We start from the raw sequence: 15,662 nt of genomic DNA, 5'->3' as shown, positions 1-15,662 counted from the left end.
AATTGGTTACTTTTGCTTGCAACTAAAGAACCATAACTCATTCAGGTCCTATATGCTTATCTTCAGCCATGTTCTGTGGGGAGTGGACTCCTTCAACAAATATGTGGCAGCAGATAGTGAAAATAGAAGAAGCCAGTCCCTGGATCTTCAGTAAACAAGAGAAAGAAGGCACAGAAGGCTGGTGTGAGCCAGGGATATGGTATATATCACTTTCAGAAGATCAGCTTTACCAGTCAGATCTCAGTTACTTGTGAAGTTAGAATTCCATCTCTAGCTTTTCCATTGTCCCACAGGTTGACTGGCTTATGAGTTAGGCATATCTCACAACCAAAGTCCTAGTGGCGAGGACAGATAATTGAAAAAAGACATATTCTTGTCTGTAGTTGATCCACATAGACTATTCATAGAGAGTAATTCTTCAGTAACTTCAAACTTGGCATTAACTCCTCAAGTAAACAAAAACTGAGCAGTTTTGATCACACCTGCTAACTTATCAAGAGACAGGGAAAACCACTTGAAATCATTTATCTTTTTAAATTAACTAATGATGTAGCTCCCAATATTCTTAATTCTTCAAGCAAATGTTCTCACTTAAAGACTAACAAACATAAACAAGTTTATTTTTTCTAGACACATTTCCTATTTCCTTAGTTGCTACAGTGAGACACTATTTCACCACTCACTGGCAAATGACTTTCCTTGCTCTGTTAACAAATGAACCACCCAGAAACTTATTTTGGCTGCATCCTTATTTTCATATTTTTTGAAGAAAGTCTGCTGTACTGAGGTATTCCAATTTAAATTTTCTAATTTTTCTGACTAGTGCTCTCCTGTGAGTTGGGAATACTGAGATAAGTATTTAGACTGGTAATGTCAACATGTATTGTATCATTTTAGCACAGCCATACTGTCATTGCATAATAAACACAATATTTTCCCATCTAGTTCAATAACAAAATAATCCACACTCCAGTGTGGATTTTTATCATCTTATCATGATGACCACTGAGTAATATACAGAATTGTTGAATCACTATATTGCACACCAAAAATTAACATAACACTATATGTTAGCTACACTGGGATTAAAATTTTTTTAATTTTTTAATTTTTTAAAAATATAACACTCAAAATCTGTTCTCCCATTTTTTGTTTTGACATGATAGGCACAAGCTGATAATAAAAAGCCATTAAAATGCAGTAGTACAGCAATATGTGAGGCATTCAAAATGCTATTCAGTTATAACTGTGTCACTGAGATCTGCAGTGCACCAAGGAGTAGTGTGAAGTGATAGGAATACCATATAATGGTCTCCGTCACAAATGCTCAACTCTGCCATTGTAGTAACAAATCACCCATAGACAATAGGTAAATGAATGAGCATGGCTATGTTCCAATAAAACTTTATTTATGTAGTCTGATGTTTAAATTTCACATAATCATCATGTGTCACAAAATATAATACTTCTGTTTATTTTTTTAATCATTTAAAAATGTAAACAGTATTCTTAGCTCACAGACTGCATAAAAGTAAGTAGCAAACAGGATTTGGCCCACAGACTAGTTTGCTAATTCATATCCCATAAAATCCAAGGGAATTACTTTTCTACATAGATAATTACCATTCTTCAATTAAGAGATCTTATCTATATCCCATTATAAAAGCTAAACACATTGACTTTAAATTTTGAAAAAATGTGCCAGGAAACATGAGGCTTGAGGTTGGGCTTTAGTTCAGAATACAAGAGTATTTAACACAATCTTCTGGAATTCAAATATATTACCTACTGATAGGTAGTAACTCCATTTACCCTGCTTTAAGTTTGCCACAGATCATAAATGGATGCCTCATTCATCTCATATGCTAAAACCAATGTAATAGACACTTACATAACTTCTTCTAATGTTCAAAATTTTATAGACCTGCCTTCTTCAAGTTATTCTGATGAACTAAAATTACTGAGTTCCAAATTATTCAATTAAATAGTGATTAGATGAGAGGAAATATTTGCATATATAATCTTAATAAATGGATGATTAAAATCAATAAAGTATAGTTTCTTTTCTAGAATTTGGCAAAGAACAGTGATTCAAAACAGACACAGATGGGGGAAGTGTGATGAAGGGGAAGGAGAGAGGCTGTAAATCACAGAGACAAAGGAAACAACCTCAGTTTGAAGCCTGAAGGTAATACAACCTAAATGCATGTGTGATGGGAAGTGTACAATCTTGGGCATCCAGTGCTAGAAACAATTAGAGGCTGAGGAAGCAGCCCTCCACCATATCCTGATCTACCATGCAAAAAAATTTCCTATAAGGAAATAAACATATAAATAATTGAATTTAACTCTTCTATATATGCACACCTTTATAAATACAGTTGATACATATATGAGAGTATGATAAAATGCTTCGTGGCACATATTTAGATGGGTAAATGCAGTAACTTAGTCATTTACTATTATTGCAACATTAAATTTCCATCAAGCCTGAAAAAGGAGCAGGCTGTGACAATGTATAATCTTTTTTGGATATAAATACTAGTTGTGTAATAATCTCAGAACCTCTTACATTTATTTGAGAAAAATCTACATGGTACCATAAATAGGAACCAAGAATATAAATTATTAAATTTATGAGTAAGTTTCTACTAATAAAACCAGCAATTTGTATGTTACATTTAGGAATCTAAAACAAAAACAAGATACCCCCCCCCAAATGAAAGGTATCTTTTTATGAATAGCAAAGTGAAAAATATTACCTTAGGGAAAGGGTATCTATTTGAGCTTCAAATATCTTACAATTCAACACTGATCCAGAAGTATGGCAGAGGAGAAGAAAAAACAGAGTCAAAAAGGAATTCCAGTAAGACTATTATAAAAATGCTAATTTTTCTCCAGTAACACTATACAACTTGAGGAATATAAATTCATTAGAAAGGTTTAACAAAAAGACACTCTTTATATATGAAAGGTACATATTCCAGTAGAGCAGCAGTCCTTAGCCATTTTGGGTCGTGAAGCCCTCCGAAAATGTGCATGGACTCACCCCCAGAAAGTATCACACACATTTCTACACACAATTTTACCGGGTTTATGGCACAGATTTTCAATCCAGTCCACACATTAAAATCATCTGGAGAGTTCATAAAAAATCCCAATGCACAGACCTTACTGATTTAATTGCTTTGAGTTAGGTCCCAGGCATCAGTATTTTTTAAAGCTCCTTAAGTGAATCTGACATAAAGCCAGAGATGATGAGATCCACTATTCAAAAACTCCTTGAAATCTCCCCATAAAACCCTTTCATTCACTCATTCATTCAACAAAGATGTTAATTATTTGAAACATCTGACATCTAGCCAAAAATTTTGAAGAGTCCAATAGAAATGTAGTCCAGTTTTTCCTTTGTTTCATAGTCACTACTAGTCAGTAGTCTGGCAGATTGCCAGTATGACTTACATTATTAGAAAAATTCTTCAGGAATCAAATACTAATGATTCTCACTTCCAAATTAATGGAACCTTCACAAAGGACAGGGTCACCAGACCACTTAAACAAACATAAAGGAATGCGAAACAAAACAAAATGATTCTGAAGTTTTCCTATACTGTTTCTTATTACAGCTCTTGGATGGGCTCAGGAAAACCACAGAACCCAGGGAAGCACAGGCCATAAAATATTTTCATTTTCAAATAGAGCTTTTGAGAGTATTCTATTCTAAAACTATATAAAGCAACGTGATTCAATGACAAACATTTAGTCAAAGGATAAGGAACTGACACAATGGGAGGAAAAACAAATAGCTAATATTCTGGAGAGAGGCTAACCAATAAAACTGCAAAGATTTGAGAAATAAAACCACATTTATTTAACATTACTATAAACATTGGCCTCAACAAGCTTCCCTACTCACCTCATCCATTCACCTCCATTCCAACATATGATCTACATATATACAAGCATATATATGTACTATTTTTTAAATTAATAGATTCATTCCATAAATATTACTCTGTAACTTGTTTTTGCTCTTTACCATATACTTTGAAGATCTTTCCATACAGGCTTATATATATAAACCTATCCTACTCTATTTAAAACATGCATAATACAGAAAAATGGTGGCTATGGTATGGATATACCATAATTCAACTAATCCCTTATGAGTGAATATTTCAGATATTTCCAGTGTTTTGACAAAACAAAGGGACTGTTTTAAAACCTTTATAGTCCTTGGTCTCTACCCAAATTAATATCATATATACTAAAATGTGATTTCTCAGAAATCCACATTCATATGCAGATATTAAAATCTAACTTTATTGTATGCCTAAAATTAATGTAACACTGTATGTTAACTAGAAGAAAAAATAAAATCTAACCTATGAATTTTGAAATATTTTTGTGTTACTGAATTTAATAATTAATGAAAGTGACATAGTATAACATGTAACATAGTATTCTTTTCATACTTAGGAATTAACAAAAAGTTTTCAGATCTCAAGTATTCCATAAAGCCCCTGAAAAACTTAAGCATTGTGCTTGGAGTCCTCAATGTATAAAACCACCCAAGCAATAATTCAAAAACAACAAAAACCAATACAGAGAACTGGCTTTGTGCCAGGGACTAATCTAAGTATTCTACATGTATTCATGCACATGAGCTTTACAACAACACTATGAGTTGGGTGCCATTATTATTACCATTTTATATCTGAGGAAAATGACACACAAAGGAACTAAGTAATCTGCCCAGTTTCACAAAAGTAATAACCCATTCTGTCAGGATTCAAAATAAGGCAACCCACCATGTTATGCTTATACGTATATCTTTGCTTACTTAAAAGCTAAAGTTCTAGAAATACAATTTCTAACTCAAAGGATATGAGCAAGTTGAATTTTGATATATATTGCCAAATTATCCTCCAAAAAGCTTACACTAATTTACATTTCTGCCAAGACTTTGTAAGAGGGCTTATTTCTCCATACCCTACATTAAGAGTGGGTATTATCAAATTATTTAATCTTTGCCAGTCTGGTAGGAGAAATACCTTCCTTTTTAAAAATTGATATTTCCTTGAGGTGCTTGGGTGGCTCAGTAGGTTAAATGACCGACTTCAGCTCAGGTCATGATCTCACGATTCGTGGGTTCCAGCCCCACAATGGGCTCTGCACTGCTACAGCTCAGAGCCTGGAGCCTGCTTTGGATTCTGTGCCTCTCTCTGTCCCTCCTCTGCTCAAGCTCTCTGTCTCTCTCTCAAAATAAATAAATAATCATTTTTATAAAAATAAAAATAAAAATTGATATTTCCTTAATTGTCAAAGGACTATTGGTCATTTGTACTTACTTTTCCAACGTTGTTCATTTGTTTCATTCATTTCTATTGGACATAATATTTCAACACAATCAACAACAAAATTAATAATGTCTCAAGAAAGGAATTAGTTTAACTTTAAAGCACTAATATTATGGTAAAAATAAAGTGAGACTTTGGATTATATTAAATATATGTGTGTGTATGTGAGTATAATATATATGTATGTGAGTATAATATATACATTTATATATAATATATTATATTATATATTATATAATATATGTATATATTATATATTATACTCACATACATACACATATACATATATTTAATGGAAATATACATATACATATATTTAATGGAAATAACTTAAACTATTTTAATAGTTTCTAATGGAAATATACATATACATATATTTAATGGAAATAACTTAAACTATTTTAACAGTGCCAATAGACACACTGAATAACTCATTCTTGGAATAGATTCTTGAGAAAAGCTTACTCTTAAACCCCTATCCTGAATTTAGACACTGTTCAATGAAATATAGCTAAAGTTTTGCCTCAGTAAGATGTAAGCAATTAAATCTTCTACTACACAAAAAAAAATCTTCTACCACATTATCAAAGATTTATTATCCTTAATTTATTACATTTTTCTTCATTGCTTCATCACCATAATTAAGAAATAATGATTTATGTGTAGAACTAGTTTTGTTCTCATTATACCCTGAAAAGCAATAAAACAAATTCTTATTTAGTCGCAAAATCTCTTATTTTACATAAGCTTATATCAGGTAACTATTTTTAATTTTACCCTATTATACTCCAATATCTCTATGCTCATCCTTCTTGTTGTTTATTAAAATAAGTTGATCAATTTTACCATAAACATCTTGAAGGTATTCACCCTTGCAACCTGAAATATACAATAAATATATTTTGATGAATAAATGAATACATTTTGGGGGAGCAACAGAATGAAGAAAAAAAACAGGAGTAATTTATGTCATATTCCTTCACCAGCACAGAAATCAAAAAATGAAATTTGTCACTGCACAAGAATTGAGAAACTCTACTATCCATTTTGTGCCATGAACCCAACTCTATTGTTCACAGCAGGGTTTCTCAACCTTGGCACTATTAACATTTCACCCAATAATTCTTTGTTGCAGGAGGCTGTTCTATGCACTGCAGGACATTTAGCAGCATCCATGGCCTCTACCCACTAGCTTTCAGCAGTGCCTTCCCACCTGATAGAGAAAATGTCTCCAGATATTGTCAAATGTCCCCCGGAGACAGTGAGGACCACTGGTTTAAAGAGAGCTAACATTATAAGAGAATATCTAAATCCAACATGAGACTCCTGTGAACGACTTCAGAACCTGGGAACAGCTTCAAGAATCCCAATATGGCTGCTTGAAAAATCTCCCTAATGTACTCCCACACCTCCATTCCACTCATCAGCAGTCAATCCACCATAATTTTTAAGCCTTCAATTTGTATGGGTGATTCAACAAGAATTTGTTAGTTTCTTCAATCCCATCTGCCTAACTTTAAAATTATTAAACTCCTTTCCAAGACCTAGTTCCAGCGTCCCACACTCAGTTAATTATCTGACTATTACTGAACAATAGAAAGGAGAGTTTAATTATATTAAATGGGGACTTTTGGCTGAGTCTTCTGAGGTAAAGTGCCAACAGGTCATATGATATAACTGTCCAATACTGGAGAGAAAATGAGTGCATAATCACTCCTAGCTGTGGTTCTGACTCAAAAGACAAATACATACAGTACTTATCATTAATACAAGTTTCTTTGTGTTGCTGCTAAAACAATCAAGGGATGAGTTAATTATTTAAAAGTAGAATGCCTTGTTTTCTAAATTTAAAAATATGCTATTAATAGCCTCTAATATTTGAAAAGGACTAAAAAACAAATTAAGATTTCTCAAAACGCCTTTAAAATATTAGGCAACAAAACAACAAAATGAAGGAAGAATTTATGTCTTTAAAGAAGACATCCCTAAGAGAAAATAACTCAATTAAAAGTCAATTTTTTGTACTAAACACTTCTGATATCTATGAGTCTCTTCTTTAACACTCAATATCCTCATTTCCAAAATAGTTCTGCCAAAAAGTTTTAAGCACTGAATGGGATAGATTTAGGCAGATACAGATAGATATAGACACATATATAAATAAGTTTGAAAAGAATGAACCATTATTCCAATATAAGATATCAGCAATAACAGGGCAAATGAATATAACATCACACAGAATTCTGATTTTCAGAATTAACAAAATTAGTGATCAAAATGAATAAAGTTAACATATTTCTCAAAACATTTTTTTCTGACCAAACAACAATCAGTTCTTTTTTTTTTTTTTTTTAATGTTTACTTATTTTTGACAGAGAGAGAGATAGAGAGAGAGAGAGAGAGAGAGAGAGACAGAGCATGAGCAGGGGAGGGGCAGAGAGAGAGGGAGACACAGAATCCGAAGCAGCCTCCAGGCTCCAAGCTGTCAGCACAGAGCCCGATGCGGGGCTCAAACTCACAGACCACGAGATCATGACCTGAGCCGAAGTTGGACGCCCAACCGACTGACGCCACCCAGGCGCCCCAACAATCAGTTCATTTTTAATTTACTTTTCATTATTTGTAAAAAATAAACACTGGAATTTTAAATCTGATAAAGTAACTCTATAAATAATAACACTAATATTTAATCTGATCATCTTTTCTAAATACTTACATTACTTGCAAACTTTCTGCTGTTAAATTATTCCACATAATTTCATTTGCCTGAAGATTTTCATTTTCTTCTAGTAAGGAAGTATCAAACTCAATTTCTTGCTCTTTAGCAGCTGTTGTTCTAATAAAACATACCAAATAATTTTGATCAGTATGAATATACTACCATATTAGTACACATCAAAGGCACAATATATATTATCCAAAATTATGTTTACAAAGTAGAGCAAATACAAATAGAATAAATCAAATTAAACCCAGGCACCAAGATCTAGTCATGTAATTTCAGCCTTAATTTCCTCATTTGTAGAATATGGCTATTAACCTGTTCATTCCTGTCACAATGGTAATAAGTATGCATGGATAAGTAATTGATATATCATCATAAATTGAATATACATATAAAGTCATAGCATTATCAATATAGAAATGTTAAAATATATATATAATTTCATGGATTAAATACAGTTTTAAGCAATGATGTAGTAACAACTGACAAATTTTTAAAGATAATTATACAGTGGTGCCTGGGTGGCTCAGTCAGTTAAGCGTCCGACTGAGGCTCAGGTCATGATCTCATGGTCCATGAATTCGAACCCTGAGCCAGGCTCTGTGCTGACAGCTTGGAACCTGTTTCAGATTCTGTGTCTCCCTCTCTCTCTGCCCTTCCCCAGCTCACATTCTGTCTCTCTCTCTCTCTCAAAAATAAATAAACATTAAAAAAATTTTAATAAAAATAATTATATAAATTAGTTATCATTGAGAAAGAACTTTTAAAATAGTTAGAAACAAATTAATCAGTAAATCCTATGTCCTAACAATAGAATATCTTATTTCATTAAGTACTATATGGTAGAAAAAAATAATATCACAAATAATGAAAGAAGAGTGAAAATATTATACATACATACCTGTGAACATCTATGAAATTATTGTATTCTGTGCTAGGGTCTATCTGTTCAACTGACATTTTAATTTCTTTATGGACATTCACTATTTCCTCTGTAACAAGACTGGTTATCTGGCTGTATTCATCAAATATACCTTTTCTGAAAACAAAAATAAAATTTTACAACATTTTTAAGTTTTCAAGGGAAACACAGCCCAAAAGGAATTCAGAACAATAAACATAAGAAATGTAACATCAATATTTACAGATGGTGGTTTCATACATCACCTTATTTCATACACCTGAATGGTAAAATAAAGGGATTATACAAAAGCACAGATTCACAATTTACATTTGATACACCATGATAATAGCAAACAATCTAGAATAAGGCATTACTTTTTCCAACATGTATTTGACATGTTCAAAATGTAAGGTCAGTATTGATGACTTTCTATATCTAAATGCTGTTGTAGAAATGTTCAATTCCATTACATAGAACTGTGGATCAATTCCTATCTCTTCAACATTTCTTTCCAGTAGCTGCTACTTCCTCAAATGCCCTATCCCTTGGTTCTTCTCTTGCTCCTGGGCCTCTGCTCTTTTCTGTGTCTTAATTATAGAGTTTAACTGGTTCTGTACCTTCAATGACATCTTGAACTCTTCTCCTTCAGTAGTAAAAATGTCACATCTTACCTGCCTTCAGTAGTAAAACTGCCACAAAATATATTAGCTCTATGGTGGTTATATAAATATATATATATATATATTAGCGCCTATGTGGTTCAGTTGGTTAAGCGTCGGACTTCGGTTCAGGTAATGATCTCATAGTCTGTGAGTTCCAGCCCTGCGTCAGAATCTGTGCTGACAGTTTAGAGCCTGGAGCCTGCTTTGGATTCTGTGTGTGTCTCTCCTTCTGCCCCTCCCCTGATTATGTTCTGTCTCTGCTCAAAAATAAATGAACATTAAAAAAAAATTTTTTTTAATATATTACTGTATCTAATGAGTACAAAATAGGGTGGCAAAGATCTAATCTCCAATTTAAAAGTGCTATGCTGTAAAAATATACCACCAGTCAAGAATGGCCTCAATAACAAGTGTGGACAAGCTTATGCTGCCTTTTCCCATATAAATATTAGGGGCATTGTTTGCTTTTCTTTTCCAAAAGCATTACTCATAAAAATTTATTACTTACAAAATTTCTCTTATTTAATATTCTCTCAATTATTTTATTGTAAATAGCCAAAATATTGTTTGAGTGAAGAAAAAAAAGATTTAGTGTTGCTTGGGTGGCTCAGTTAAGCGTCCAACTCTTGATTTCAGCTCAGGTCATGATCCCACAATTCATGAGTTCAAGCCCTGCCTGGCGCTCTGCAGTGACAGCACAGAGCTTGCTTGGGATTCTCTCTCTGTCCTTCTACCCGCCTCCCCCCGCCCCCCACCACCTCTCTCTCAAAATAAATAAAAAAACTTTTAAAAAAATGTCTGACTCTTTATTTTGGCTCAGGTTATGATCTCACCATTCCTAGGATTGAGCCCCACATCAGGCTCACACTGACAGCTCGGGGCCTACTTGGGATTCTCGCTGTCCTCTCTCTGCCTCTCTCTCTCCCTCTCTCTCTGCCCCTCCCCCCACTCACATGCTCTCTTAAAATAAATAATAAAACTTTAAAAAAAAAAGATTTAAACTGCTTCAGGCAATGCTAGTTTGGAAGGATTACAGAAATCACCTGACAAAATTTAAAGAAAAAGGAGAGGCAGAGAAATTTAAAACAGACTTAGTAAATATCCCTGGGCTTATGACCACATTAAGTGAAAGTACTGAATAATATTAATGTAAATGAGCCTATCTAGATAACTCTCATAAAGCAATACCATAATATGATATGGAGGTTATTATTAATATCTACCTTCAGACAAATGGAATTTTTAAAAAAAGAAGCCTCCTAACGTTACATCAATGTGACGTGGAATTCAATTGCAGTGAAATCATCATGCTTGGATATTTTAAATGCTAGGTCTAAAATAATTGTTTAGAAGTTAAAGATAATATGCTATAGAAAACTACTATGTCTCAAAAAATAGGAAACTACTGTCTCAAAAAGACATCTAGCGATGATGAAGATGCCATTATTGAGGATTCATGTGAAGAGTTTGAAATAACATTGATTCATGAGAGTAGGAAAGGAAGTATTTCTGAATCAACAATATTTAATTTAAATAGACATAACTAAATTTATAAATTAAATATTTTAAGTAGACATTTTACTATTTTATCAATACCCTTCAAAGTTTACCTATTCAAGTCAACTAAAAATAATTTTTTTATCTTTTTACTGGGAAGATGGGAGATCACCTAATCCAGGTCAAAGGAGATGAACTCTACCAAACATGGCCTATCTTTTTCTGTTGTCTTGCATTGATGTCTATGGTAAACGTGTGCTCTTGACTTACTCGCCAGAATATACTGTTAGCTCCTTAAAGGCAAAAATTGTGGCCAATTCACAGGCAGCGTGCTTTGCATACAGTAGAAATTCAATAAACATTTGTTGATGTTAACTTCACACAATAAGTTGGCAAATAAACCTTCAAAAAATTCTTTCCTTTGATGGAGTCACAGAGTGTAATGCTAAGTGAAATAAGTCAGTCAGAGAAAGACAAATACCATATGATTTCTTTCACTCATATGTGGAATTTAAAAACAAAACAAACAAACAAAACCAAGCAAAGGGCGAAAAGAGAGAGACAAACTCTGTCTAAAAGAAACAGACTTTAATTTGGAGAACAGACAGGTGGTTACCAGAGGGGAGGTGTGACGGGGGATGGGTAGAATAAGTGATGGGGATTAAAGAGCACTGAGTTATGTAGAGAATTGTTGAGTTATGGCATTGTACACTGGAAACTAATATAACACTGTATGTTAAATATACTGGAATTAAAATTAAAAACTTAACAAAAAAAATTATTTCCTTTGGACTTCTCGGTTGCTCAATATTTAAACACTCAATCCTCTGAAAATATTAACTTCTTAACACTTGTCAACTAATGAATTTTTTTTTCACCTAAATTTCCAGCTAATTGGAGTAGAACAAAAACATACAAAACAGAAGGACCATTCTTAGGGCTAGCCAGAAGGTTTAGGAGATGATAACAAACTGAAAGGAGACGAGAAGTGAAAATCAAGAAGGACTAAAGTAAAACAGATGTGAAATACACACTGGGCTAAGTCAATAATGAAGTTCACAAAACACAGACAACTTCTTTCCAAAAGCTTAACTAGGAGAAAAAATAATGTTAAAATCACTTCATGAAGGGACTTCATGCCAAATAGGAAATGTATCTTACAGTGCTTTTATCATTTCTTCTTGCATCTTTTGTAAGGAGTCCAGAAGCAAAGGAAGTGTGGTGTCATAATACTGATTCTGATGAAGCTGTGCCCCTTTCAATGCCAATACATACTGATTATGCAGCATATGAAGTTTCATTGTGGCTTTGTCATATCGTTCCTTGGCCTTTTCGGTTTCTTTCCCTGAAGAAAATGTTGAAGAAAGTTAAAAGAGATAAAGATGTTTTATATTCACTATATGCAAACAGAGTGACCACTATTTTATATTATTTCATACATTTTAGGAATAATCGACAAAATTTTATTGAGCATAATACTACATACCCAGCTCTATACAAAGTACTGCTTATTTGTCAGTATTTTGCACACAGGCTGCTATGAAGGAGACATATATTACAGTAAATGTTTGATGAATGAAAGTTAATGTACAATTTTTTATGAAATTACACAGAAAAATGATCTTTCTTATCTTCAAGAAGCTTACACAAATTGGAACCAATGTACATGAAACAGTGTAACCAAGAAAACAACAAAGTTTGTAAACAATGTTAAATTTTGAGGTCTGTGTTTGAGGTTTCAATAAAGACAAGGGGAGTCAGAGGTGGCTATGTAGAAAAAACAAACCTTAAAAGGTAGGGCATGTGCAGGAAGGTATAAGAAAGACAGAATGGATAATAATAATTCCTTCCTCTCTTCTTCCCTTTTCACCTTTCTTCCTTTCATTTAATTAATATTATCCACTGATCACCACCAAGAACTGTGCTAAACACTGGGAATTCAGTACCTAGCAAAACAGAGTCCTCAACATATAGCCGCTGGTGAATTGGAATACTGAGTGAAAACGGGCAGAGAATAAGCAAAATTACATAGGCAAGCAAAGAAATAAGCTCACAGAATAAGTATTAACGAAGTGAAGGAAATATGTCTGTATAAGTAGAGCAGTTTTAAGTTGTGAATGACTTGAAAGCAGAGAAATTTAAAGTCTATACAGGAAAAGTCCAGGAGATATTGATAATATTATGAACTAAAACTTTTTGTGGTACCTTTATTAAAATAATTCAGAAAATATTCACAGAGTGACAACATAAACAACTATATAAATAAATGAAAAAAATTTTAATGCTTATTTATTTTTGAGAGAGAGAAAAAGAGAAAGGGAGTATGAGTAGGGGATGGGGCAGAGAGAGAGGGAGACACAGAATCTGAAGCAGGCTCCAGGATCCAAGCCATCAGCACAAAGCCTGACGCGGGGCTCAAACTCACAAACTGTAAGATCATGACCTGAGCTGAAGTCAGATGCTTAACTGACTGATGCACCCAGGAGCCCCTAAATAAATGAAATTTTTAAGCAGATCTTCAATTTTCAATATAAACCAAGCAAATATTTTTATCAATTAATTAGAATTAGGGAATAAACTTTTCAAAATATTTATTATGTTGAGAATTTTATTTTAAAAGTTTATTAATTTCATTTCTGAGAGAGAGGGAGAGAACGAGCAATCAGAGGAGGGGCAGAGAGAGAGAGGGACAGAGAGAATCCCAAGTAATGTTGTGCTGTCAGTATAGAGCATGACACCATGCTTGAACCCACGAACCGTGAGATCATGACCTGAACTAAAATAGAGAGTCAGATGTTTAACCAACTGAGCCACCCAGGCACCCCTATGTTGAGAATTTTTGACGCCACAGGCTCTCCTCTGCTGCCACTCTGCATAGGTTCAGCACCCATCTAAGTATTCCCTATAGGTAGGAGTCTGAAAAGCATTCCCTGTTGAAGAATGTGTCCAGCTAAGAACCAAAAGCAGAGTAAAGACAGTGTTATTGTGAAGAGAGGAGACCTTAGACCCTCAGATATGCACAGGCAGGGCAATAGAATGAGAACAGTTTGCTTGCCTTCCTCATCTCCCCTCCAGTTCTCAGACAAAGAAACTGCATCTAGCAGATGGAAAAGAAAATCTTTCCAGCATACTGGTAAGTCCCTGCTACCAACAAATTCTGTGGTTCCAAGTACCAGAACCACCACTGACTTCCAGGGAGCTGCACAGAATTATTTTACAGAGCATAATTCTCTAGCCATAGCCCATCAGCTGGTTCCTGCATATGGGGACATTATTAATTTCCTAAGTTATTTGCAAATTGCTACCTTAGAAAGCCTATTTTACTTTATAACATAAAGAACTTCTCAAGGAGAAAATATTTTAATCACCAGAGTATCTTTCCTAGCCCTTCTCACTGCTATCTAGAAACAGGTTCTAACATCAGGTGGATGGGAACAAATATATTAATTCAGTTCTGATCTGAAGGGATCAGAAAAAATAACATGAGCCACTAAAGAAATGGATATTCTCACTTTTGGACTACAACTCACAGGATAATATATTTTATTTCATGAGCCAATTATCATATACATTTTTAAATATATAATTAAAATAAATTCATGAAATAACTCTTCCCCTTCCTATGAAGGATACCGTTATTTAAAAAAGTTCTGTTTTATTTGAATTTTTAATTCTTTTAAATCTTCATTGAGAACCCAATACATTTTTTTGCCTCAGTTACCCTACAGAAATTTTAAGTCATTCTGTATAGCACTAGGGATAATTTTTTTAACTTAGTAATTACCAAATTACCTCAGTAATACTAATCATGAATGATATTTTAAGGTTCTCAGTAACATATTCTCCTACATGTTCAATTAATATAATAGTTTTTTTTACACAGAATAATATATTTATTTACCCACAAATATTGCTATTTGGCATCCTTCTTACAAAAATATATTTCAAAAAATGTCCCCAAGAGTATATGCAGTTTACATATCTATGGGCAGCCTCAGAGCCTCCGTCAAAAATAACAATCCCTTTATCTCCCTATCCACACTAGTCAGGATGAGACTCCTATATGAAGCTAATACTCAAAAGCCAAAGTGCATACCCAACCAAATCAGAATCCATTTTTTGGCTGGGGGCTAAATCACATTAATGTCTGAATGAGAGTGAAAACTCGACAAACACCTGCTGCAGAAACTGCCAGAGCAGCCCTTTCCAAGGCCCTTTTATTTTCTTTTTTTAATTTCATTAATCATTTTTAAGCTAGTTTAAATATATGTTACTTAAAATTCAGCAAATTCTGACAGAAATTCCATTGGTCATATACAATTAGGCAGACAAATTGATTCAAAGTAATAAAGAAATTTTCTAGAGTCTACGTGTTGATAATAAGAAAATAAGGCAAGCATCTACCAGGCAAGACTATTTAAGTACTGTGTTCTAATTTGTTAATTGTTATTGTAAATTCACAAAGTATAACTACATAGTAAATTCCATATTTTAAATCATTTTTTAAATATTAC

General features: G+C 33.4%; 1 protein-coding gene across 9 annotated transcripts in view; it reads right to left on the bottom strand.

Moving 5' to 3' along the window:
- The window catches only part of FER (FER tyrosine kinase), a 428,416-nt gene that overhangs the window by 321,999 nt on the left and 90,755 nt on the right, over positions 1-15,662 (bottom strand). For all 9 annotated transcript variants that reach the window (XM_042990938.1, XM_042990948.1, XM_042990943.1 and 6 more), the window contains 3 exons: positions 12,310-12,493; positions 8,987-9,124; positions 8,077-8,196 (listed from right to left, as the gene is read on the bottom strand). In XM_042990938.1, coding sequence (XP_042846872.1) covers positions 8,077-8,196; positions 8,987-9,124; positions 12,310-12,493 — 442 coding nt within the window. The remainder of the gene's footprint in view (positions 1-8,076; positions 8,197-8,986; positions 9,125-12,309; positions 12,494-15,662) is intronic.

The sequence above is a fragment of the Panthera tigris genome, chromosome A1 (assembly GCF_018350195.1).
Source record: "Panthera tigris isolate Pti1 chromosome A1, P.tigris_Pti1_mat1.1, whole genome shotgun sequence".
Classification (NCBI taxonomy): domain Eukaryota; kingdom Metazoa; phylum Chordata; class Mammalia; order Carnivora; family Felidae; genus Panthera; species Panthera tigris.
Note: the sequence above shows the minus strand (reverse complement) of the source record. Positions and strands in the feature narration are given on the sequence as shown.